The sequence below is a fragment of the Rattus norvegicus genome, chromosome 10 (genome assembly GCF_021556685.1).
Source record: "Rattus norvegicus strain SHRSP/BbbUtx chromosome 10, alternate assembly SHRSP_T2T, whole genome shotgun sequence".
In the NCBI taxonomy this organism is placed as follows: domain Eukaryota; kingdom Metazoa; phylum Chordata; class Mammalia; order Rodentia; family Muridae; genus Rattus; species Rattus norvegicus.
In genome coordinates, this window is record NC_141543.1 from 108283160 (window position 1) to 108306605 (window position 23446).

The following is a 23446-nucleotide window of genomic DNA, read 5'->3' on the forward strand; positions in this document are numbered from 1 at the left end:
GTGTCTGTGTGTCTATGTGTTTATGTGGTGTCTGTGTTTATATGTTTATGTGTGTGTGTGTCTGTCTGTCTATGTGTCTATATGTTTATGTGTGTGTGTCTCTGTGTGTCTATCTCTGTGTCTGTGTGTGTGTGTGTCTGTCCGTGTGTCTGTGTATGTCTCCATGTGGTGTGTGTCTGTGTGGTGTGTGTAGACAGGCGACTAAGAAGTTTATTGCACTGAGTCACCTTTTGCAGAAACATTCTTTACTTGATTAGAGGCCAGAAGTAGCATTGCATCCCCTGGATCTGGGGTTATAAATGTCTCTAAACTTCCAAGTGTGGACTGAGAATCAAACCCAGGACCTCTGGAACAGCGTCCAGTGCTCTTAACCGCTGAGCCGTCCCTCCAGCCCATGGATATCACCTGTCTTAGTCAGGGTTACTATCGCTGTGATGAAACACCATGACCAAAGTAGCTTAGGATGCGAGGGATCGGTGGGCTTACACTTCCAGTTCATCACGGGAGGAAGTCAGGACAGGAACTCACACAGGGCAGGAACCTGGAGGCAGGAGCTGATGCAGAGGCCGTGGAGGGATGTTACTTACTGGCTTGCTCCCCATGGCTTGCTAGGCCTGCTTTCTTATAGAACCCAGGACCACCAGCCCAGGGATGGCTCCGCCCACAGTGGGTGGGGTACTTCACCATCAGTCTCTAATTAAGGAAATGCCCTATAGGCTTGCCTGCAGCCCGATCTTAGGGCATATTTTTTTCAGTTGAAGTCTCATATCTATCCTATGTCAAGTTGACCTAAAACCAGCCAGGACATCACCTGTGTACAGGCAGTTGAACGTTGTGTAACATAGCCACTGGGATCCAAACTCAGGTCCTCTGCTAGAGCAGCATGTGTTCTTAACCCCTGAGCCATCCGTGTCCTGCTCAGCTTGCAGCGTCCTCCTGGACTTCATCCTGCTCAGCCCTGAACCCTGCCCGCTGGGCCGGCTCCACCTTGAAGAAGCGCTGCTCCAGCAAAGCAAAAGTCAATCTGCTCTCGGGCGCCCAGCTGCCGCCCCCTGCCGGCCGGAGTCGCTACTGCAGTCTGAGCAAATCATAAGCAGTATGGTACCCTACTGGACACTAAATCTAAATGAAGTTGGTTTTTATCTCGCTTTGTTTTCCTTCCACCCACTAATAAGCACCTCGATTTGGGCTTTACTGATACTCTGCGTTCCAGAGGCCAAAGTTCTGAAGGCAGTGTTTGAAAAGTAAAGTAAGGTGGACTAAATTGTTTGGGGTTTGGCTCTGTTTCTAAGGCTGCGGTTTGAGCAGGAAATGCCCAGAGCCTATGGTGATTTTCCAAAGGACTCCAAACCCTCTGTCATGCACACCTGTTCCTTGGGACTCTGGAAGGGCATGGAGCAGGTTTGAGTCTGGGAGACAGGAAGGAGCATTTGAGGAACCCTTACACCCCTGTTGTAAGTGATTGAGGGGAACCTCGATCCAGGCCCTGGTCAGTTCTTTGCTTTGCCACTCTATGGGCGCTGGTACAGCTGGATGATGCCTTCATCATGCAGCCTCTTCCAGACCGTTCTCTCTAACGCGAAGTCATGGTTTATGTAAAAGATGAGCCGTTTCCACGATGCATCATAGTAGTGATCAGAGAAGCGCTCGTGGCCCTGGGTGATGAAGCCATAGGCGCTCACCTGAAGAAAAATGGAAGAGGAGCTGGGACTGGAGTGGCTGCCTCCTGAGGCACTGTCCCTTTATCCTGCTCCTGGCCTGAGGGCTCTGCACTCAGGTCCTTATGGCGTACATGTTCACCCCCATTCCTGTCAGGGGTTCACAGCCTTACCTTGTCACAGAGATGAAGGGCTGTAAGCAGCAGGAGGGCACCAGTGGTGGGGCGGTATAGTCTCCAGTGGGCAGTGTCCAGGGTCTTTGACCTCAAAAACCTGTTCAAAGTAGCCAGATTCCCAACTGTCAGGAGCCAGCCAGGATGAGAGGCACCCGGCCCCCCTGTGGGCTTCCTATTCTTACCTGTTCTTCATGTAACGGAGAAAGTCTGGGTGTACCAGAAAGTATCGATCCAAGTCCAAGGCCTCTCTAAAGGCTTCCTGGGGTCTATGCCTGCGGCCAGAGATGTGTCACTCAGACCCTGCTCTCTCACTGGGGCCATTGGAGGCCAAGTCGTGGTCATGGTGTGACTGCTTTCCCATCACCACGTGGCACAGAGGCAGTCCCACCTGACTAACCCTTTTGAAGTCAGTCACCCACTTCTCAGTCTGGCCCGGGTGTTTCAGGGGCAGGAGGAGAAAAGTGGTTACCTGAACCAAGAAAGTTTAGTATTCGCCATGGACCGATTCAAGAACATAGCTTCCAGCCACTCATAGTCCCGGGTGCCTTCCAGGAAGTGTAGATATCGGACATCCTGAAGACCAAGGAGAACTGCCTTGAGGACCCTGAGTTGAAGGTAACCCACTTCTCACTCGAGACTGTTCCCTAACTATCCCATGGCCTTAGTAGCTGTTGTCACTGCTCTTGTCCTCCTCATGTGAACAGAGCTTGTGGTGATCTAGGTTCCATCCACACAAGGCATACCTATCTCCCCTGTCCAGAAGCCATGTAGCCATGCCCACCCTGTCTAAGGGTTGTATAGCCATGCCTATTCTGTCTTCCGGGCTGTGTGGCCACGCCCATTCACTCTCAGTGGCCTCCCCTGTCCAGGGACTTTATGGCCACGCCCATTCCTCACTTCTCACCTTCCCCAGAGGCACATGCTGGAAACCTCGACGACCCAAAATGAGGATAGACTGGACCAGGGAGAAGGCAGTGAAGCCATAGAAGGATGTCCGGGTCCCCACATCCTGTTCATATCCTTTAATAACGGCTCCACTCAGTCTGTATAGAAAAATCAAACCAGATGATGTGAATGGAGGAGAGACATTTTTGTGGAGTCCCGTGAGAAAGGTGAGGCGGGGAGGCAGGAGTTGTAGACATGCTCCATTTTCTAGATAAATATATGGAGACATTTCTTACATAGGGTTTTGTAGCTGTGAAGAGATACTGTGACCACAATGCCAACCCTTATAAAGGAAAACATTTCCTTGGGGCTGGCTTACAGTTTCAGAGGTTCAGTCCCTCGTCATCGTGGTGAGGAACATGGTGGATTGCAGGCAGGCATGGTACAGGAGAAGGGGCTGAGAGTGCTACATCTTAATCCACAGGCAGCAGCAGGAGACTACATGCCACACTTAGTGGAGCTTCAGCATAGACCTCCAAGACCACCCCCACAGTGACCCACTTCCTCCAAGAAGGCCACGCCCACTCCAACAAGGCCACACCTCTTAATCAGGCCACGCCCATGGGCCAAGCATTCACCCAGATGTGTGTATGCGGGTCATTCCTATTCGAACCACTACAGGACACTTATTGGGTCTCCCAGAAGAGCCCGTATCTACAGGCAACGGAGGGAGAACATACCGGAAGACGTAGTCATGGCTGTCTATCTCCTGGCCCATACGTGAATTATTGAGGATGCCTCCATTGCCCACTACAGCACAGGAGATACACGTGAAGTACGCAGTAGGGAGGTTGGCAATGAGGAGCTGCTGCTGGGGTACCGGAGGGAAACGGCTCACCACCTTCTGTACCACTGGAACAGAACGGGGCTCCATTCAGAGGAAGGAGGCTGACCCAAGGCAGGAAACCAGCCACCCTCTGCTCTGAAGAAAGGACTCACGGGACTGATTGAGCTCCATGAAGCCAAAGGGTGGAGTGAAGTGCTCTAGCCTGTTCCACTCGTTCTGGTTGAAACGCCCAGAGTCCAGGAACAGAGTGATGTTGGGCAGAAAGATATTTTGTAGCCATGGTGAATGGGAAGCCGTGATCTTCACAGAGCCAGGGCAGGTCTATGTGCAGGAAGACATTTAAAGGTCAGGCAATGGAGTGGCTAGGGGCTGGGTGGGTTCCACTAGACAGAGGCTGGGCTTAGGGGGTGCAGTTTGAAAGTTCTTGCTCCCTACACTCTCTTTCACTGTGGACCCCAGGGTCTGGCTTCCTAACTCCCCATGTCTGGGTCCATCTTGGTCCCAGAAAATGGGCCCTCTCAGCTCCTAAGCAGTGCCACCTTACAATTCTGAAGGCCACACGTGTGTGCACTGTTCTGATGGGGAATGACCCTGCTCTGCGTGTATACACAAGCAGCTTTTCAGTATTTCCATCCCGGCGGGGTGAGAAGGACTAGGGAGGTGACGTGGGGCTGAGTGTTTGCAGCTTTTCTCGAGAACCCCTGGGAGGGGAACAGTTGTGCACTAGGCTGTGTCTTCTCGTCTGCTAGTCCCGTGTACTGAACCCCAGACCTGGCCACACTCTCTTCTCACAGAATGTCGTCCTGCCCCACATCTTCTTCAACGGTTCCCAAACAAATCCCTTCCCAGCCACAGCTTTCTGAGTTGTCCAGATGTTGATCTGGACCTGCCTTCTCCTCCCTGACTCTGGCTGTTAGGAGAAGGAAGTGTGGGCCCATAGCAAGTGTCAGGCTGAGCACGGGCAGAAAGGGCTGCTTGGGTTGCATAGTGCAGAATCATGGCGAAGGATCAGACTCACCGTCTGTAGGCTGCCCCCATCCAAGCTATATTCCTCCTCAAAATCCCACCGAGGTTCAGACTTGAAGTCGGAGGCCTTCAACCTTTGGCGTCTTTGTGTGGTGGGTTGTGGGAAAGAGGCAGGGGTTGGGGTGGGCTGGACCACCTTCTTGACTGGGGCAGCTCCTGTGGCCATTTGTGTCTTCCTTGTTGACAGTGCTCCTGTAGCTCTTGGTAGTTTGTCCAGATGTTTTGAAGCAGGCGTCTTTACCTCAGGGTCTGTCTTGCTCTTAGGATTCTCTGGTGCTGGCCTTATAGCCTGCAACTTCTTCTCCGCCCCCTCTCCTCGCTCTACTTGGGCTGTCGCTCTGTCCTGTTTCTGCAGCTCCACCCCCTTTGTCCTGACAGAGGTTGTCTTCTTGTGAACTGTGGGTGGCAGGGTCACGATGGGTCCTTGTGGTGCAGGCTTTTGTGGAACCCCCTGCAGACTTGATTCATTGTCCTCTATAAACTGGTACCTGGACACAGAGAACAAGTGATGAAGGCTGGACGTTCCATAAAACCATCACACACATCGCTAGCGGGCTGAGGAGACTGCTCAGATTGTAGAGCGTGGGCTCTTACTTACTCTGCAAGCGTGAGCTCTTGGGTTTGAATCCTCAGCTCCCAGAGTGAACAACAACATACCACAAATACAGCCGTGCCTGCGCCTGCAAGCCCACACGTCTTCCTTCGTCACCTTCCACATTATTTTATGAGACAGAGTTTCTCACTGAACCCGATTCTCACTGACTTGGGTAGAGTGGTTGGCCGACCGCACCCCACAGATCCTCTGCCTCTGAACATCGGTATTACATGCTGGCGCCTGTGGGTGTGAGGCTCGAACTCAGATCCTCATGCTTGTGCACCAATAACTTTATCATCTGCCTGTCTCTTACAACAAACAGAATGAAACTAACAAGTCCCATAGTTCTTTGGTTTAGGTTTGCTCAGTCTCCCATGAGTCTCACGTCCCTAAGTGATCCTGTCCCTGTGATCTCGTTGCACTCCCCTTACGTGCTGTACCTCTTCCACTCTCTTCTATAACAACTATTCAGCTTAACTTCATTACTAATAACAACAGCAGACCATTGAACACACAAGTCCCTCACGTTCTTCAGCTATATGACTTGCTCTCTTCTGTTAGATTTTGTATCTCTTAAGAGCTCAGGAAGAAATGGAGTAAAAATGGCATCCAGGGCCTTAACCTCTGTTTTGCAGCCTCCAGATTGGGTAGGACCATCATTGACCTTTATGGACCTCATATCTATCATCTTTGAAAAGTTTGCAAACATCAGACTTGTACCGTTGTAAAGATCAAAGTCACACACAGAGTGACCCCAGTTCTGAATTGATATGTCATCATAAAAGAGGGTGTTGCCACCTTCACAATGAGCCTCATAAAGCAATGTAAACTTTTCACAGCTCCCTTTCAGCATTTTAAACTTTATTAAATTACCTGTGTATGTGTCAGTGTATATGTATGCGTGTGCATGTACTCATGTGTGTCCATATGTCCATGTGTGTGCATATGCACGTGTGTGCATGTGTTCATGTGTTCTTGTACTCATCATGTGTGTACATGCGCCCATTTGTGTGCATATACACGTGTGTGTATGTGTTCATGTGTGCATATGCTCATGTGTGTCCATGTGTTCATGTGTGTGCATGTGCTCATGTGTATATATGTGCTCATGTGTGCATATGTTCACGTGTGTATGTTCTCATGTGTGTGCATATGCTCATGAGTGTGCTTGTTCTCATATGCTCATGTATGTGTACATTCTCATGTGTGCATGTGTTCATGTGTGTCCATGTGTAATTGTGTGCATGTGCTCGTGTATGTGCATGTGCTCATGTGGGTGCATGAACTCATGTGCGTTCATGTTCTCATGAGTGTGTATGTGCTCATGTGTGTTTATGTGCCCATGTGTGTGCATGTGCTTGTGTGTGTGTGTGTGTGTGTGTGTGTGTGTTCACGTGTGTGCATGCATGTGAAGACGAGAAGATGGCCTCGGGTGTCTCCCTTAGAAACCTTCTTCTTTGGTCTTTGAGACAGATCTTTTGTTCGATTAGAGCTTGCTAAGGAAGCCTGTCTGGCCATCGTCTCTCCAGGATCTATCTGTCACTACCTCCCAAGCACTGAAATTTGGAGCACTCCCCACCATGCCTGGATTTTACATGAGTGCTAGGAATCGAACTCAGATCCTCGTGCTTGTGTGACAAGTGCTAGATTGACTGAGCCATCTCCCCAGTCCCTTCAAAGCTTTGCCTTGCTGTTTGAGTCAGGGTTCTGTGTGGTGATGGCTAGCCTCAGACTCAAGGTCCACCAACCCCAGTGCTTGAAGTCATGGCTGTTCCACTCCACTTGTCTATTGCTCTCTGGTTTTTACTGATTTTTACTGCTTCCATTTTTCTGCCCCTGAAGTAGCACGGTGACCCCTCTAAGCTGTAAAACCTGAAGTCACCTTTGTGCCCCCTCTTCCTCCCACCACTCCTTTAAAATGTCTCCTCAGGTTCACTTCTTTCTTGTCCCTCCTTCCTGGGCTTCAGTGGCAGAAGTCTCTTCCCTCAGCACTTCCTGCCCGAGTTAACTACTTAGGCAATCTCTCTGCCCCTGCCCTGGATTGCCTCACTGGATGGGCCAAACCCTCGCCTTCTTGAAGCTGCCTTTCTGCTCTAAAAATCCTTTGCTACCATTCACTAGCCCCACCTATCTCCTGGGCTAGAGGGGAAGCCCTCCATAGTGGGGAGTGACTTCCCCATTGAGGAAGGCTGGGGGATTTTCTATGTGAGCTCATTCTCTGTAGACTCCTTGTCTGCTGCAGGCCATTTACTGTTCACTCAACCGAACTGCATACTGTCTGTGTGCATACCTCCACGGCGCCCTACTAGACTCTCCCTCTTCCAGAGACCTCTCCATGGCAATTTCTCCCTCTGTCAGTCATTTGTAACTTAATTATATGCAATGTATTCAACAGGCTTCATGTTACAGTCACTTGAGCTGATTGAAACTCATTCTAGTTTTGAGTGGCAGTGCATGCCTGTAATCCCTGCACCTGGGAGGCTAAGGCAGGAGCATCAGTGTGAGTCTAGCCTGGTTTATATAGTTAGACACTGTGTGTCTGCCTGTGTTCAGTTTATCATCTATCTATCTATCTATCTATCTATCTATCTATCTATCTATCTATCCTTTATCATCTATCTTTCTGTCTATCTTGCCTGCCACCAGCCCTAGCAGACTGTTCTTCCTTGTTTGTTCTTCATGAGGCATGGAATGGGAAGAGTGTTGGCAGAGGGTAAGACTTTGTCTTACGAGATATTTAGGGTTCCTGTTAATAAAACGTTTACTTATCTATGTGTAAGTTACCATGCTACTGTGGCTGATCTACCTTCTGTGATCCTCTGAGACTGGAAACTGCAGCCTCTGGCACCAAGCACCTCTTCCTAAAACAGCAAAGGATTAAGTACGTACATAGCCTTTGTACAATCTCAGCAGAAACTCTGAGATTCTTGGCTTTGAGTCTATTAGTCAGAAGTCATTTGAAGAAAAAGGGACACTTTGAAAAGTGATTACAGTATTTATTACCAAATTGTAAAAAGTTTCCTATGAAAGCTATCTAAGAAAACGTGGAAAAGCAGAAAGATCCTAAGTAGAGAGGGGGGGAAAATTCTAAGAGGGGAAAAGAAAAAAATTCTTCTCTTCCTCTCTTTGTCTTCAGCACTTAAACATCTTTCAGAACACACGATCACTTGTTACAAAGTTCATCACAAGTTCACACAAAAAATCAAATCATAAGTTGAAATAGAAGTTTACAACAGAGAAAGTTTGCATTCATATCCATTAGGAGTAATTATCTGGCTAAACACCCATCACCTGTCTCAGCTCCACAGGTTCACTGAAGGTTTAAAGCCACAGCTAAGTTATTGGTGAAGTTTTGTATATATAGACCCAGTCAATATTTTATCCTCTGTCCTAGTATCTATGATAAGTCGTTAATTCCCTTTTTATGACATTTTGTTAACTGTTTTACAACCTCTTGAAATGTGCTCGGAGAAGGACAAAGTCTGGTCACTATCTCAGAGCAATTAGCTGGTGACACATGGGAGACTGCAGAGTTCTCACTGAACTTTTGACCATCAGAAGAGGATCGAATAGCAGTCCTACTACCAAAGAGCTTAATAATCACTGATATAATTTTAGGAATTCGTATAGAATCATCATTAAAACTTAATAAGTCGGGGTTGGGGATTTAGCTCACTGGTAGAGTGCTTGCCTAGGAAGCACAAGGCCCTGGGTTCGGTCCCCAGCTCCAAAAAAAAGAAAAAGGAAAAAAGAAAAAGAAAAAAAACATAATAAGTCATCTATTTGACTACACAGCATCACTACGAGACAGTGCATCTTCATAGACCTCCAGAGATTTGCTAAAAAGGGCGGGCTAATAACTAGTGGTTGTTATATATGTTTAATAATAACAGGAAAAGCATATCAATAACAGGAATCTCTCCTAAAATGAATTCTCTTAGGTCCTTGTCTATAAAAGCAAATCTGTCGCGGATTAATCTGAAACAGATCATCTCAAGAAGATTGCCTGCTAGCTATTAGCTGGTCCTATTATGGCTCCTAACATTATCTAATATATTTATAAATCTATTTTTCTACCTATCTGATATTTCTATCAACCTATCTATCTGTAAACCTATGTATCTATCAACCTACATATCAAGCTATAAACTATGAATCAATCTATAAATCTATTTATCGATACATCTGTCCTTCTATCCACTCCCTTCTTCCTTTTTTCACTGCTGGAAATAAACCCAGGACCTCAGAGATTCTGGGAAACTTCGCTACCACTGAACCACACCTCCTCCAGAGCCCTTTCCTCAGGTTATATACTCTACCACCTGGCGTGGACAGAGAGGCTCCTACTTGCTCTGTGGTTCAGTCAGCTTGTTGGATGCCCCAGATCTTGCCGACATGGCCTCAACAGTCAGTATCTGAGGTTTTCCTGGGAAAATCCCTCCACTCTGAGGAGGGAACCCCTGAGTCACTTTTCAGGATCCTGCCCCTCACCCCATCCCACCTCCCCACAGCTCTGACAATATCATAGTCTACACTGGGAATGTGTGTTCCAGTTCTTGACTCCTGCTGAAGGGGCTCCCACAGCTCCCAAGTCAATGAGGACCAGGACAGAAGAGCACAGCTCTGAATTCTTTCTGTGTGTCACACAATGGATGACTGTATTGAGCTTCAGAAGTATCTAGACAGCAACAGGTACCAAGCTGTTTACCATACCTCTTAACTCAGGAGCCTGTGGCATTGACTGGGTGTGCAGAGCTGGAGTGATTCTCCTGCAGGTCATTCCTACTAGAAGCTTCTTTGACTTTTCACACAAGCCTCCTGGTATCCCAGATATATTGGTCAACACCACCAGTTCCTTCCCAGTTCTTTATGAGACTCCTCACCTTAACACCCCTGGAACCCATAGGTGTCTCAGAGTTCCCCAGGCCTCCCCTCAGGTGCTCTTTCTAGGAAGGACAGGATTGGCATCTTCTTACCTGGAAACCCTTGTTCTTGTCTCCTTAACAATGGAGAGCAGGATTAAGAGCAATGTCAACCCAGTCAGAAGCAGGAAAGTTTGACCCCAGGAAAGCCCTCTGCAAGGGCTCTTCATGGTGGACGGCTGGCCCCCAAACGCATGTGTGATGAGAGTAAGCTCCTTGAAGCAGCAATCAGATCGCCTCTGTTCAGGTAGGAGGGTGAGGGAGTGCTAACCTTTAGCATAACATTGAGCTGTTCCAAAGAGCAGAAGAGATAAAGAAAGGGCGGGACATTCAAGGAAGAGAAAGTCTTTCTGTTCAAATAGGTTTTATTTCTAATTGAAGGGTCCCCAGACTCAGTTGCCTTTTAGGGTCGTGTTTCTTAACTTCTCAGAAATTGTGCCTGGAACATCACCAGAAATATGTGTGTCTAAGTCTAGTTTTCATATAGGGCCAATGGATGACTTCACAAATGGGTGCCAATAGAGTTCTGGGGGAAAGGCATGGTGGGTAAAACATTTGCCACACAACCATGAGGACCTTTGTTGAGTTCCCAGCACCTATGCCAAGCCAGTTGTGGTAGCGCATGTCTGCACACCCAGTGATTCTGTGTCAAGATGGGAGGTGGAGACAGAAGACTCCAAGAACCTCATAGGCGGGGTTGGGGATTTAGCTCAGGGGTTGGGGATTTAGCTCAGTGGTAGAGCGCTTACCTAGGAAGCGCAAGGCCCTGGGTTCAGTCCCCAGGTCCGAAAAAAAAGAACCAAAAAAAAAAAAAAAAAAAAAAAAAAGAACCTCATAGTCCAGCTAGACTGGTGCATGCAGGGGAGAAAGGGCCCTGTCTCAAACAATGTGGATGTTGACACAGGCACAGAAGAACAACAAGTCTCAATGATGACTTCTTCAAATGCTGGCACCTGCAATTGAGTCCCTTCATCAATTCGCTTGCCCCTTTGTCATGGTGGACAGATACAGTGTACACTGGGTAGACACTTTCTTACCCCAGCATCAGTCTGACTAAACAGTCTCTCTCCTCTTACCTGTCAGATCCAAAAGAAGCTCAGGACAAATGGCTAACTGTGGTGCCTATTAACCAGAGTGTGTGCTAGCCTTCAGGCTCTCTAAGTATCATAAGTATATGCGATAGTATCCATGCTGGCACACTGGCTCATCTCAGCACTTCTCAAAGGAGGGGAGGAGTGGGCTAGGGGGAAAGGGAGGGTGAGGGGCTGAGAGGATGGAGACACACTATCCTTCTCCAGCTTCTTTTTCTCTACAACCCTGAAATTTCAGACATAAGCCCTCTTTGTCTTAAACTTTTGGCTCTCTCCCTACGTTCTCTCTCTCTCTCTCTCTCTCTCTCTCTCTCTCTCTCTCTCTCTCTCTTGATTCATTCTGAATCTCACTCATGCAGGCCAATCACACCCTAATCTTCCCCTCAAACAAAACAAAATCCTGCTGTGGAAGCTGCAGTCACACAGCTTTTCTTGCAAATGTTTATTGCAATGAGTCATTGGTCTGGTATAAGATCTCTGGGCTCTGCTACACTACCAATACTGGATCCTCACAGGACTCCTCTCAGATATCCTGTTGTTGCCCTGTGTTATGGAGATCCTGCAGCTTTGGTTCTGCAGGACCAGCCCCTTCACACACTCCAGCAGTTCATAGATGGGGTAGATGTTAGGGTGGGCCAACTTGAAGTCCCAGATCTGGCCCTGGGTTGTAGCTAAGTTTTTAACCCTGCCAGCTCTTCTCAACTTGTACCACTAGGGAGAATTCTCCTCCTTTGCCCCAGGGTTTCCTCTCCCTGGGTTTCTTTTGTGTGTGTGTGTGGAGGGGGATCTGGGGGTGTTTGGATGGTTGGTTTTGTTTTGTTTTAGCCTGCACTCGGTCTTTCAGGCCCCACTTCATCACTCATAGTGTGTGACTAGCTCTGATCTTGAAAGGGGAAGCAAGGTGGGAAAGGTTAGATGTGGAAGAGACTTCAGATATCTCTGGGTGCAATGAAGAGACACTTAGGAGACAGCTTCAGTGAGCCAGATCCATTAATGGGGGAAACAAAGGCTATTGAAACCTTTAGAGTCTGGGTAGGAACTTTTGCAGTGAGTGTACATCATTGGGCAAGGCCAGGGTATTGGAGATGACTCATTTGAAAAAGGAGGAATTCCAGGTCCTGGGGGACATGACATTATAAGGGGAGAGGAAGTTTAACCTGGCCACTAGGCTATGTGATCTCCTCTGGTGGGCAAAGGTCAGATAACGTGTGCTAGGATATGTGGCCCAGGATGGGAGAGGGGAGTGATCCTACTCAGAATGAGATTTCCAGGTTTGGACAAACCCTGATCCCACTCTTTCTTCAGGTTGTTCCCCACTCCCATGTTCCACAGCCATCCGGCTCCCACACTCTTTCTTGTGGGAGCTGTATTGGATTTGGGCCTGGTTGCTTTGTCACTGTGTGGCACAAGAAGTTTACATTCACAGAATGTTGTCAGCCTGAACAAGACTGAACAAGACCCCTTCTGGGTCTCCAACAAGGTTTGACCCCTGCTGAGCCCTGCCCTTACATGTGGAAGCCTTTTGTCCCCAACTGGGAACAGTCTGGCCAGGTACTTCTCACCTGAGTCAGAATTAGGCTGGCCTTCCTGGTTATTTCCCTAATTTATTCAGGCCACATAGTCGGTCCTTTGTTACCAAAGTCTCAGCCAGGGTTCCCCACTGTGCTTGACAGATACCTGCTAAGTGGTGTTCTTTGGATATATAGTTTGGTCAATAAAGAAACCAGAAGCTCTCTTCCTCTTCTGGCTTGACACGAATAACCTGTGTGTGTGTGCTTCTTTCATCCCGCAGGCTTTCGCCCGATTCTTGGTACCGTGTCAGTGCTGGCGCCGACACTTTCTGTCATCCGTTCTCACTGTCTTCCTCTCTTTCTCCTCTCATGACCAAGTCCAGCCTACTGACCATGTTCAATCTACTTCTCCTTCTCCCCCACCCCAACCCCTGGGCTTGCTCTGGACTCTTTCAGATGCCTCTGGCTGTACTCTTCCTCATATCTACAATCCACACCTCCCCTTCAACCACACCTTGGAGGGGTCATGTCCTCAGTTCATACCTCGTCATGCTGTCCAAAGAAGGCCCTGGCTGGCAATGTCCTCTGCATACACAGGTGTGAAAACCAGACTGGACTCATGATGTCACTGGGCTACCGTGCATGAAAGAAGAAGCTTGGAAAGACTATCACCATCTGTCTCCATCCACATTTGCTGAGGCCTGAACACCCTTTAAGCTCATGCTAAGGGCACAGCTGTGTTCCCTCCCTCCTCCTTCCCCCTCCCATTGTCTCTGATTCCTTCTGCAGTCCAAGTGCAAAACCAATGGCTAGGAAACTTTCTGTCTCAACACAGGGTTGTTTTGTGTAGCTCTGGCTGTCCTGGAACTCGCTCATTATATCAGCCTGGCCTCAAACTCACAGAGATGTGCCTGCCTCTGCCTCTCAAGTGCAGATTAAAGCCATACACCATGACCACCTGACCTGGAAACCCATGATTAAATAACCTCCCTGATATCGTTTCCTTTTGTGTAATCTTAGATGAAGGACCTACTTGTGAGTTTCCATCCTATGATGTTATCTTAGACACATTGCTTGTGTTTATTTAGTTCGAAACTTTTTCACCCAGAAGAGTAATAGTTGGAGTGTCAGGACCTGAATCTGTGCTGTGTCCCTGGCTGGTCAGTTTGCTGTTCAAATCAATAATGTTTTTCTAGTTAAAAAAAATATTTCCTTCCATCTTGGATGTGGCTCTCTGGGGATCTGAATGAGTACCATCTGAAGTTTCCCCAGGGAATGTTACTCCAATATGTGGATGATCTCCTCATCAGAGCAACTAACATGGACGCCTGCACACTGGCCACTGAAGGGCTACTAGAACCTCTCCAATGGCTAAGGTATTGGATATGTCCCAAGAAGGCTCAACTCTGCACCATGAATGCCACATACTTGTGATTCCACGAAGGTAGGAAAACCTAGTCCGTGTCATATGAACAGCAATCTTGAGAATTCCCAACCCACAACAAAAAGGCAAGTCAGAGATTGTAAGCTCTGGATTCCTGGATATGCTGAACTAGGCAGACATTTATATGAAGCCACTAAGGGGCCTAACAATACCTTTCAATAGACTGAGGCTGAAGAGATGGCCTTCAGATTGATTAAACGAGCCCTGTTTTCTGTCCTAGTCTTATCACTTTCTGACATTAGTAAGGGTTTACACTGATTTGTGCATGAGAAGAGGAGGATCACGAAAGGGGTCCTTATCAAACAGTTGGCCCATAGCAGTAAAAAAAAAATTAGACCCTGTTGCCGCTGGTTGGCTTCCCTGCCTAAGAATTAATGCAGCCACAGCCTTATTGACAAAAGACTAAGAAAAATGGACTTTTGGACACAACTTGATCACTACCACTCCTCCTCTGGGATAGACCCTACTCATGAGTCCCCTGTGACTGGTGCATGACTAATGAACAGCTGACTCAACATCAGGCTTGCTTCTTTTTTTTTTTGTTTGTTTGTTTTGTTTTGTTTTGTTTTTTTTCGGAGCTGGGGACCGAACCCAGGGCCTTGCAGTTGCTAGGCAAGCGCCCTACCGCTGAGCCAAATCCCCAACCCCCAGGCTTGCTTCTTGAACTAACTAAAAATAACCTTTGACCAGTCAGTCGACTTAAACCTTGCCACCCTGTTGTCTGCCACAGCCATGTGTGTTTGGAAATAACCTCGAAGTTCGAAGAGTTGAGACCTGACCTAACTGATAAGCCTTGGAGAGATTGTCATCTTATCAGTTTTACTGATGGGAGTGGCTTCATGGAGCAAGGCTGTAGGTGACTTCATCAGAGGTTCTCTGGGCATATGCATTGCCAAGGGGAACTTTGGCCCAATGGGTTGATTTAATAGCCCTCACTGAAGCCCTTGTTTTGTTCTAAGGAAAGACAGGACATCTACACACATAGCAGATAGCAGATAGCAGATATGCATTTGGTACTGCACGTGGATATGAGGCTATCTACTGGGAAAAGGGGCTTCTTACCATAGAAGGAAAGACCATCAAAAACAAACTAGAAATCTTAGACCTACTGGCAGCTATCTGGGTACTCACCAAAACTGGTTATAATTCACTGCCCTGGCAATCAAAAGGATATTCATCGATAATCATCGATATCAAGGAATCCATAAAGCACAACAAGTTTCCAAGAAAGAATCCAGTGCTCCAAATGTATGTAACTTGATCCTGGTACCTGTACCAGCCCTACTCAGATGACACTTTTATTCTAAAGAAGACTTCAAGCCATTCAAAGCCTCCCCAATACCTCCACTATGGAAGACTGGCACTTCACTACTGATATGAGACAAATCCTTCCCTAGTTCCTGGGAATAACATTGGTACAGCAATAATATAGAAGGAGTCATCTAGCTAAGGGTAAATTGACCACTGTACTCCATAGCCCTGGTCTAGACCAGGTTCTGCAAAATACAGTCTCCAGATTTCTAACCTGTCAGGTAACTGACCCTATTCAGAGGAAGGGGAACTACCCTGGGGGTATGCTGGGAAATGGGCTTCACTGAGATCAAACCAGTTCAACGTAGACACGGGTAGTTTGTACTTCTTGTTGATGCCTTTTCAGGGTGGACTGAAGCATTCCTGAAAAAAAAAAAAACTGCCAACATCACACGTAGTTGGAAAGAAACTCTTGGATGAACTCATTGCCAGGTGTGGTATTCCATTAACCTTAGAGTCTCACAATGGCCTGAATTTATATCTCGACTTGTACAAGGTATAACTAGAGCTTTCGGGTTAGTTGGAAATTACACTGTGAACATCGTCACCAGAGTTCAGGGCAGGTAGAATGAACAAATCGGCCCCTAAAGAGACCTTAACTAAATTACCACAGTCGTGTGAGGACTGAATGGCTTGCCTCCACTTTGAGTTTTAAGAGGTAGAAATATTCCCTACATGCAAGGAGTCACTCCTTATGAAATTATGTGTGGAAGAACTCCCTTCAATATGCCCTAGACTGAAGTTTGAATTAGTGACAGAAATATCTAACCAATACTTACTGCAGTCTGCCAGATCTTACAAAAGGTCTGTTGCTCCCCACCCCTGTCCCACATGGTATCCAGCCCTTAGATCAAATCTTATGTGGTGACCCTGATCACTCTGACAGCTGCCAGTGTTGACAGAATTTGTTCTTGGATTCATCATTACCGCCTGAAGGTGGTACCTGAGGAAGAAAGAAGACTCCTTGACGGTGTACCAGTGGGTCATTAATGAGACCCTACTTGCCTGCTGAAGCTAAGACTGGTCAAACCTTGATGTTCTGCTGTTGGGTTTCCATGTCCAGGACTAGCCCCAACAATTAGCAGCCTAAGGTTTATGACCAGGAAGTACTGAACATTTATGACAGACTCTGTCATAACTAAGGGTATTGTGGATTTCCCTGGTGTTGTGTATTTTGATGCTAATTCTATTTCCTCAATCGGGGCTTCCCCAAGGAGGAGTGGATCACGAACTCAGGTGATTTCATGTGAATCTTCTTCCCTTTCTAACTGGCCACATAAATGCTAGAGCCTTTGATTGGGCAGTGGAAGGAAAGGTGAGGCTGGAGGTTTTAGAGAGAGGAGAGGAGGAGGAGGAGTATGGGGAGATGAGGAGATAGAGGAGACAGAGGAAGAGGAGGTAGAAGGGAGATGGAACAGACCCAAGTGGCTTGGACAAACAGCAAGTAGCGAGGGGTCTCCTAGCCGGGGAATAGAGTAGTGAGTGGTGGATCTGCCCAATCTAGGTGTGCAGTTTATAAATATTCTAGCTGAGTTGTGTGCATGGGCTTATTGGGGTCAGAGATTTACTTCAGCATAAGGGTGCTCAGCAGAAGGATGTACTGCTAACCTTTAAGAGATATCTCTGCCACCTATGGGCAGACTTAGGATCACACATTCAGGCATTGGCTGGCTTGATAGAAGGAAGGTTTGCATTCGGTTTTACAACCCCTACCTGGTAGGGGTGTGGAAGACTCGATTTTGAGATCTCATTCTGGAATCCCCAATTTTATACTTGTCCTGCTAATACTGAATCAAGTTGTAAACAAGATGACGGATGTCACTGTAAAAACTGGGGCTGCCAGACTAGGTCCTCTTCATCCCAAGACAATGATCCTTGTATCTGTATTATCAAAAAGGCCAGTAGAGCTTACAAGACTCTTGGCTACTGTAATCCTGTAAGCATAACCCTGAAAATTGGATGTGTTCCCTCCAGGAGATATCTGGGATGAAGAACAGATGGGGGGGCTTGGAAAATGTCAGACAGTCTGAGACCTGGGGACTGAGTTTACTATCCAGAGACAGCACTTTAGGCTACTCTCGAACCCTATCGGACCAAATACGGAGATCTTCCTCCACTTGATACCTAGAACAAAACCAGAAACAGAGGCTGACAACCCATACATCAGGACCTGATGGTCAGCCTACTGCTTCAGTGATCAATATAGAAACAGCAAGCCTCTCCCAAAGCGGTACAAAGTCTGATTTTCTAGTCACTGGATTGTGAAATGCAGGTGTCCCTTATCTGTATCTGTCTGCTCACTCGGCATTCTAAGATTACTTAGCCAACAATAAAAGGAGGTAGCACTGAATGCTGCTGACCCAGCAATGCCAACTTCCACAAACAAAAGGACTAGGAAGGGATTGGCTCTCCATTGTCACATGACAGACTCCCTGAGCGTCCACGATGGGCTCTTCCAGCTGCCCCCATCAAAGTAGTGGACCTGAGCAAAGATGAGAACTACCGCACAAAGCTCTAGGACAGAGCAAGAAAACTAAAGACACATAGACAGGGTGATATCAAAGGTGTAAGCAAACTATGAAGCAGTGGGGCCCTAGCTGGATAGAGTCTCATAGTCAACACCCTCATTAGCTTCATTCCAAAACAGATCTATTAAACTTATGGTCATGAGAACTCACTATAAGTCTTTGTACACAGATGATCAACGACTCAATCTACCTTCAAAAAAACAGAGGTGGTAAAAGGGTGAAGGTTGGCTTGAGTGTCCCCATCTTGACCCAGCCACCCATTTGCTGGGACTCGAACCCGATTTAAAGTCAAGCCAAGGAGACAGATGTGCCCTTTTGTACTCCCCAACCCCATTCCTTCCAAGGTCCAAACACAGAACCCATGACTCGGGAAACCTGTTATTAAGTAGCCAGCCTGCTATTGTGCCCTTTTGTGTAATCTTACATGGTCCACTGCTTGTGGGTTTAGATTTTGTGATGATATCTTACGCTTGTTACTTGTGGGTTTTGAACTTATAATCTGCTCACGTAGAAGAGCTGGGGTCTCAGTATGATCTCCTTCAGTTTGCCGTCCAAATCAATCAAGTTTCTCTGGTTAAGAAAACTTGATATGTCTCCCTGTGAGATTTTCTCGGGACCCCACAACGATGCACAATTCAGGCTGTGCCTCACATTGTTGTTTCAGTGTAGGTTAAACTCACTAAATTTTCTTTTCTTTTTTTTTTTTTTCAAACTAAGTTTTCTTAAGGACAGACAGCCTCGCTTGACCTGTGAGCTCCAGGGCAATTTCAGTAAAATTCAATTTCCGGTTTTTGCTGGGACTGTGTCCCTTGTTTTGAATCCCCACTGGAGCTGATTTTCCCTTCTTGCATTTACCTGGGTGCAGGCAGCCCAGCAGTTGGTGATTTCTTTTGTAAGGGCTAAAGTTTTAAGGGCTGTGTTTTAAGTGTTGATTACTGTAATTAAGAGATCTATTAAACAGAAATGCCTCTAACCTATAAGCCCTACTTGCCCACATCCAGATAACTCCATTGTGTGCTAGGTGTTGTTATTCATGTAAGATAAACTATCCATGTGTTTTCCCTTCCTTAAGTAAGTTTTGGTGCTTCAACTACACAAGATATGCTTAGGGGTTGGGGATTTAGCTCAGTGGTAGAGCGCTTGCCTAGGAAGCGCAAGGCCCTGGGTTCGGTCCCCAGCTCTGAAAAAAAGAACCAAAAAAAAAAAAAAAAAGATATGCTTGATCACATGTAGCTGGGAGTTATGTAGATAGGAAATATGTCAGAATTCATCCTTGCCCCTGGTTGGTCAAAGACAGGAAGCACATTGCCTTGTTGGCTTTGCTTTTTATAAGCACCAGACTAATGCAATTGGCAGCTATTCACTGCAACTCCCAGGTATGAATTTGGCCAGTGTCCACCCTCCTAGCCAGTATTTAATAAAGCTGGTTCCAATATGGCTCACAAATTGTGGTAGTGGTCTTATTCTCACCGGGCAGGATTAACATTTTCTGGAGTCCTCCAGTGATATCAGATCACCCATCCAACTCCTAGAGCTGGAGCTTTGCTCCATGACTGTGAAGCTGAAGGCTTGCCTCAGGAGGTTTATATATGGAGATGTTCCAAGGCTCTAAGACATGCTTTCAGTTTCATGCTCAGAGTGAGCTACCATGTTGAGAAAAGCAGCATCTCCAGAGAAAGCCCCCGTTAAGTAATAGTTTGGTTCTGTACTGTGGGATCTAGATCTGGGATGTGTATGGGTTTGATGGTGCCTAAGTATTTTCCCATCCAGAGCAAGAAGCAAGACATCGCCTGTCCACCCGCTTCTGGTTGTTTGGAAAGTTTTTTGTCTGTCTGTTTTATATATGCGGATGGGTCTGTGTCTCCGTGTTGCAAACATGAGCTCAGAGACAAGTATGGGTTAGGCTCAGTGTGAATGATGGTAGAAGCCATGTGGTACGTTTTGATAGAATTGCTTTGAGTGTTTGAGCTTTCTGTATTCTGTGTTTATTGATTTTGGTTTTTTCTATCTCTGCCACTGCCAGCGAGCAGCTATTGCCACCTTGCCATGGTGCCTGGGTGGGAGGGTGGAGGTTGTAGGGGTGGAGGTTGTGGGGTGGGAAGAGAAGGCAACAATAGGTAACCTGAGCTCCGTAGGGAAGACCAGAGGACTGTGATTGAATCCCAGACTTTGACCATTGAGTTGTTTGCACTGTTGGAGTTTCGGTTTGCCGTGGCTTGGTTGTAGTGCCCTGTTTCTTCCCTCCTGAAGTAAAAAAAAAGATGTGTTAAAAAGGGCACTTGATTTACTTTTGATATTGCAGGAACCCCCATTTGAGAGTCTTTAATGGGAACTTTTGGAGTTTTACAAAACCCTGGATATTTTCTTCAAGTATTTAAATTTATAAGGCTATGGGACATTTTAAAGTGTATAAGCTATTTTACTGTAATGTCTTTATTAATCTGTAATCTAAACAAATAAATACGTGGCTAAACAGGCTGTAGGCTTCGTTTTTCAAAACCTACTTTTTAATGAGGATTCTCAAATGCTTTCCCCGACTTCTAGCCCAGCATCCAAAGATAGGGTAGAAAGATGGTAAATAGGACAAGGGGGTGTGGGTCTTCTTAAGAAGAAGGTTTTTGGGGGTGATTCCCATCTCTGTTGTCAGGATATCAGCAGCCCAGCTTAACACTGTCAGGGTACCAAACTCAATCAGCTGTGATGGCAATCCAAAAGAAACAACCAGGCCTCTGCTGAATTGGCACAAGCCATTGGGAGTGACCAGAAACCAGCCAGGATGCGCAGAGAAATTCTCTGCCATGCCTTTCTCAAAGGAACGAAGACTCAGGACCAGCAAAGTACAGCAAGGCTAGCTACGCAAGCACCCTGGCACTGTCCTTGGAGTCCTATTTATACCCTCTCCAAACATCACGTTTCCTCCCACAGGTCTCGCCTCAGCCAAACACTGCACGAGTCTGCACCACATGACAGTACCAGAAACTTCCACTTCAATAGGGCCACAGCCATAAGCACCAAACACTAAACAAACACCAGAAACACGGATTTTTCTATTTTATGATACAGCAAGACAGTGACCAAGAAGCCTGTGAAAGCCTACAAAGTGTCTCTCCTAACCTAAGAACTGTGCAGCATGTAGGGATCAGGAAGGCTCCCGATCTCTTTATAACTCGTGATTATAGTTTAAATGTCTTATCTTGATCCTAAAAGAGTTTCAATTCAAAAATTATTTTTATAATAACCTGATAAAGATGATTAAGCTTTGAGGTGGTTATCATTCTCAGTACTAAGGTAATTTTTAAAAAGAGCTTTATTTAGCCTTCTATATATGTTTTCGACGTATAGCCTAAAAGAAGCAACTAAGAATGGTGAAGGATTATTTAACTCAGAAATGCTTAGTAGATCCTAGCACTTGAGGCTGTCAGAGATCTGCCGAATATGGCATTTAAGATATTTAACTTAGCATGAGAGACAGACATCCAGATCCTTTCACTGACACCCAAGGTCTACAGGAAGATAATAGGCAGAACCACAAACTCCAACTAGATTGTAATAACACAAACTACTAGGTAATACTGCTCCAATGTCTTGCCTGCAAGACATGTCCTTCCCATGTTTCTCCTCCACAGAAAAGTCTCTCATCTTCTGTGCCTGGCCAAAGACTGGTGCTGTCCTTGTACCTCTACCCTCAATGTCATGGAGGCCCCAGGAGTCTGGGATGACTGTCTAGGTAATGGACTCATTCACTAAAGAAATATATTTTTCCATGACCGCTCAGGAATAAAGACAACCAAACCCTGTCAGGACTTCCCAGGGGAAACAAAGATGGAGTCCTGAGGGAGCTCCTGAAGTGCCTAAGAGTCACCAAGGGATTTGGACACCACAGGCTGCTGAAGTGGGTGCTGGAGACAGGGTAAGTAAGTCAGGTTCAAGGGTGAGTCAGGAAGGTGAGGAAAGACCCAAGAGGGGCCAAGGTTGAGTTCTGCTCAAAGGTGTGGGGGGTGTGGGGGGGGTGGACAAGAACCACATCCAGGCAGGCATCAAAACTTGAAGACCCTGGTGGGGCTAGCAGCCATGGTGAGGGTGAAGACAGTCAGGGCTTCTGGAGAGAGGCATCTGTGTCCCTGGCCGCTCACTCGCTCCACACAGCAAGTGATGACCCTCCACGGCCTTCACAGTCTGTGTCAGGCATGGAAGTGCAGATGAAAAATCCTTCCAGGAGTCAAGAGACCTTCAGAATTCTTATCTTCAACGAAATAACCATCTCCTGCAAGGGCTTGTTACTGAGTGGCCTTGGATCTCCAAATTCAGTTTAAATTGATCGTTTGGAACCTTAACCTTTGAACCTTTGGCAGTCCCAAGTTGTGTGCACTTAGGGCTTGTTACTGAGTGGCCTTGGATCTCCTATTTCAGTTTAAATAACTCCTTTGGCCCCTCTGCTTGTATTAATTTACAATGACTGTTACTGCATTGACACAGTAGGTAAATGTTAATCCCCATCTGAGTACCATAAAGCTGATGGTTATTAGATCAAAAGATAAGCAAATACCCAAAATAGAGTCTAGGGTTTGACCCAAGACACAACTGAAGGAGCGAATGTAATCCCCTAAACTAACTTGAAAGCCTCATCTGCCCAAGGACCAGGTAATGGGATGCTGGGAGTTGTGGTTCTTAGGAAAATAACAAAGCCTCATGGGAAAGTTTGCATTTATATAACCCCTGCAACATGTGTCTTGGGGCCACTCACCTGGGTGTTCCAGGGAGTGGTCCTGACAGACGTGCATCTCTTGGTCAATATTTAGTATTTTTTTTTTTTTTTGGTTCTCTTTTTCGGAGCTGGGGACCGAACCCAGGGCCTTGTGCTTCCTAGGTAAGCGCTCTACCACTGAGCTAAATCCCCAGCCCCAATATTTAGTATTTTTAAAAGCTTGCTTTTAATTTGGCCCAAAATGGTGGAATCGGATTTTCTCCAGGGGAATCTCAGGATTGACAAACCAACATCAAGATACAGTTTCTCTCTTCGGTAGTGAGATGTTTGTATTTATTTACTTCATTTTCATGTTTACGGTCTTTTTTATTTTAGTTTTAGTTTTATTTTCTGAGAGAGAGTTTGCAAGGGTAGAGGGTGGATATGGAAGACAAGGGTATTAGAGGGATTGGGGTGCATGATGTGAAATTCACAAAGAACCATTAAAAACTAAAAAAAAAAAAAATCGCAACTGTCCGTGTATATGGTGGTGGATTTCCCTTTTCCCCTTCTGAGAGCCTAGATCAGGTCAATCAGTTCTGCTGTCTGGGCTGACATATCTGGCTTGGACCCAAAATGGTCCTGGTAAGGTAACTACCATAGCTCCCGTGTACCTGGGTTCCATGTAACTCTTTTCTCATGATACTCAAGGTGAGCACCTGTCTCAGTTAGGGTCTTATTACTGTGAACAGACACCATGGCCAATGT

At 46.5% G+C, this 23446-nt stretch overlaps 1 protein-coding gene across 3 annotated transcripts; it reads right to left on the reverse strand.

The window, feature by feature from the left end:
• Positions 1-223: 223 nt before the first annotated feature.
• On the reverse strand, positions 224-10417 carry LOC148003190 (alpha-N-acetylgalactosaminide alpha-2,6-sialyltransferase 1). 3 transcript variants are annotated; one of them, XM_087575066.1, is made up of 10 exons: positions 10164-10360; positions 5191-5427; positions 4585-5080; positions 3719-3887; positions 3460-3631; positions 2739-2877; positions 2304-2407; positions 2017-2106; positions 1832-1931; positions 224-1682 (listed from the first exon to the last, which is right to left on the reverse strand). In XM_087575066.1, exons 3-10 carry the CDS (start codon positions 4756-4758, stop codon positions 1512-1514), a joined length of 1119 nt encoding a protein of 372 aa, XP_087431192.1. In that variant the 5' UTR covers positions 4759-5080; positions 5191-5427; positions 10164-10360; the 3' UTR covers positions 224-1511. The 3 variants fall into 3 exon arrangements, with proteins under 3 accessions (XP_087431192.1, XP_087431193.1, XP_087431191.1); XM_087575067.1 differs by lacking the exon at positions 10164-10360 and adding an exon at positions 7994-8048; XM_087575065.1 differs by lacking the exon at positions 5191-5427 and having other exon boundaries at positions 10164-10417.
• Positions 10418-23446: the final 13029 nt, after the last annotated feature.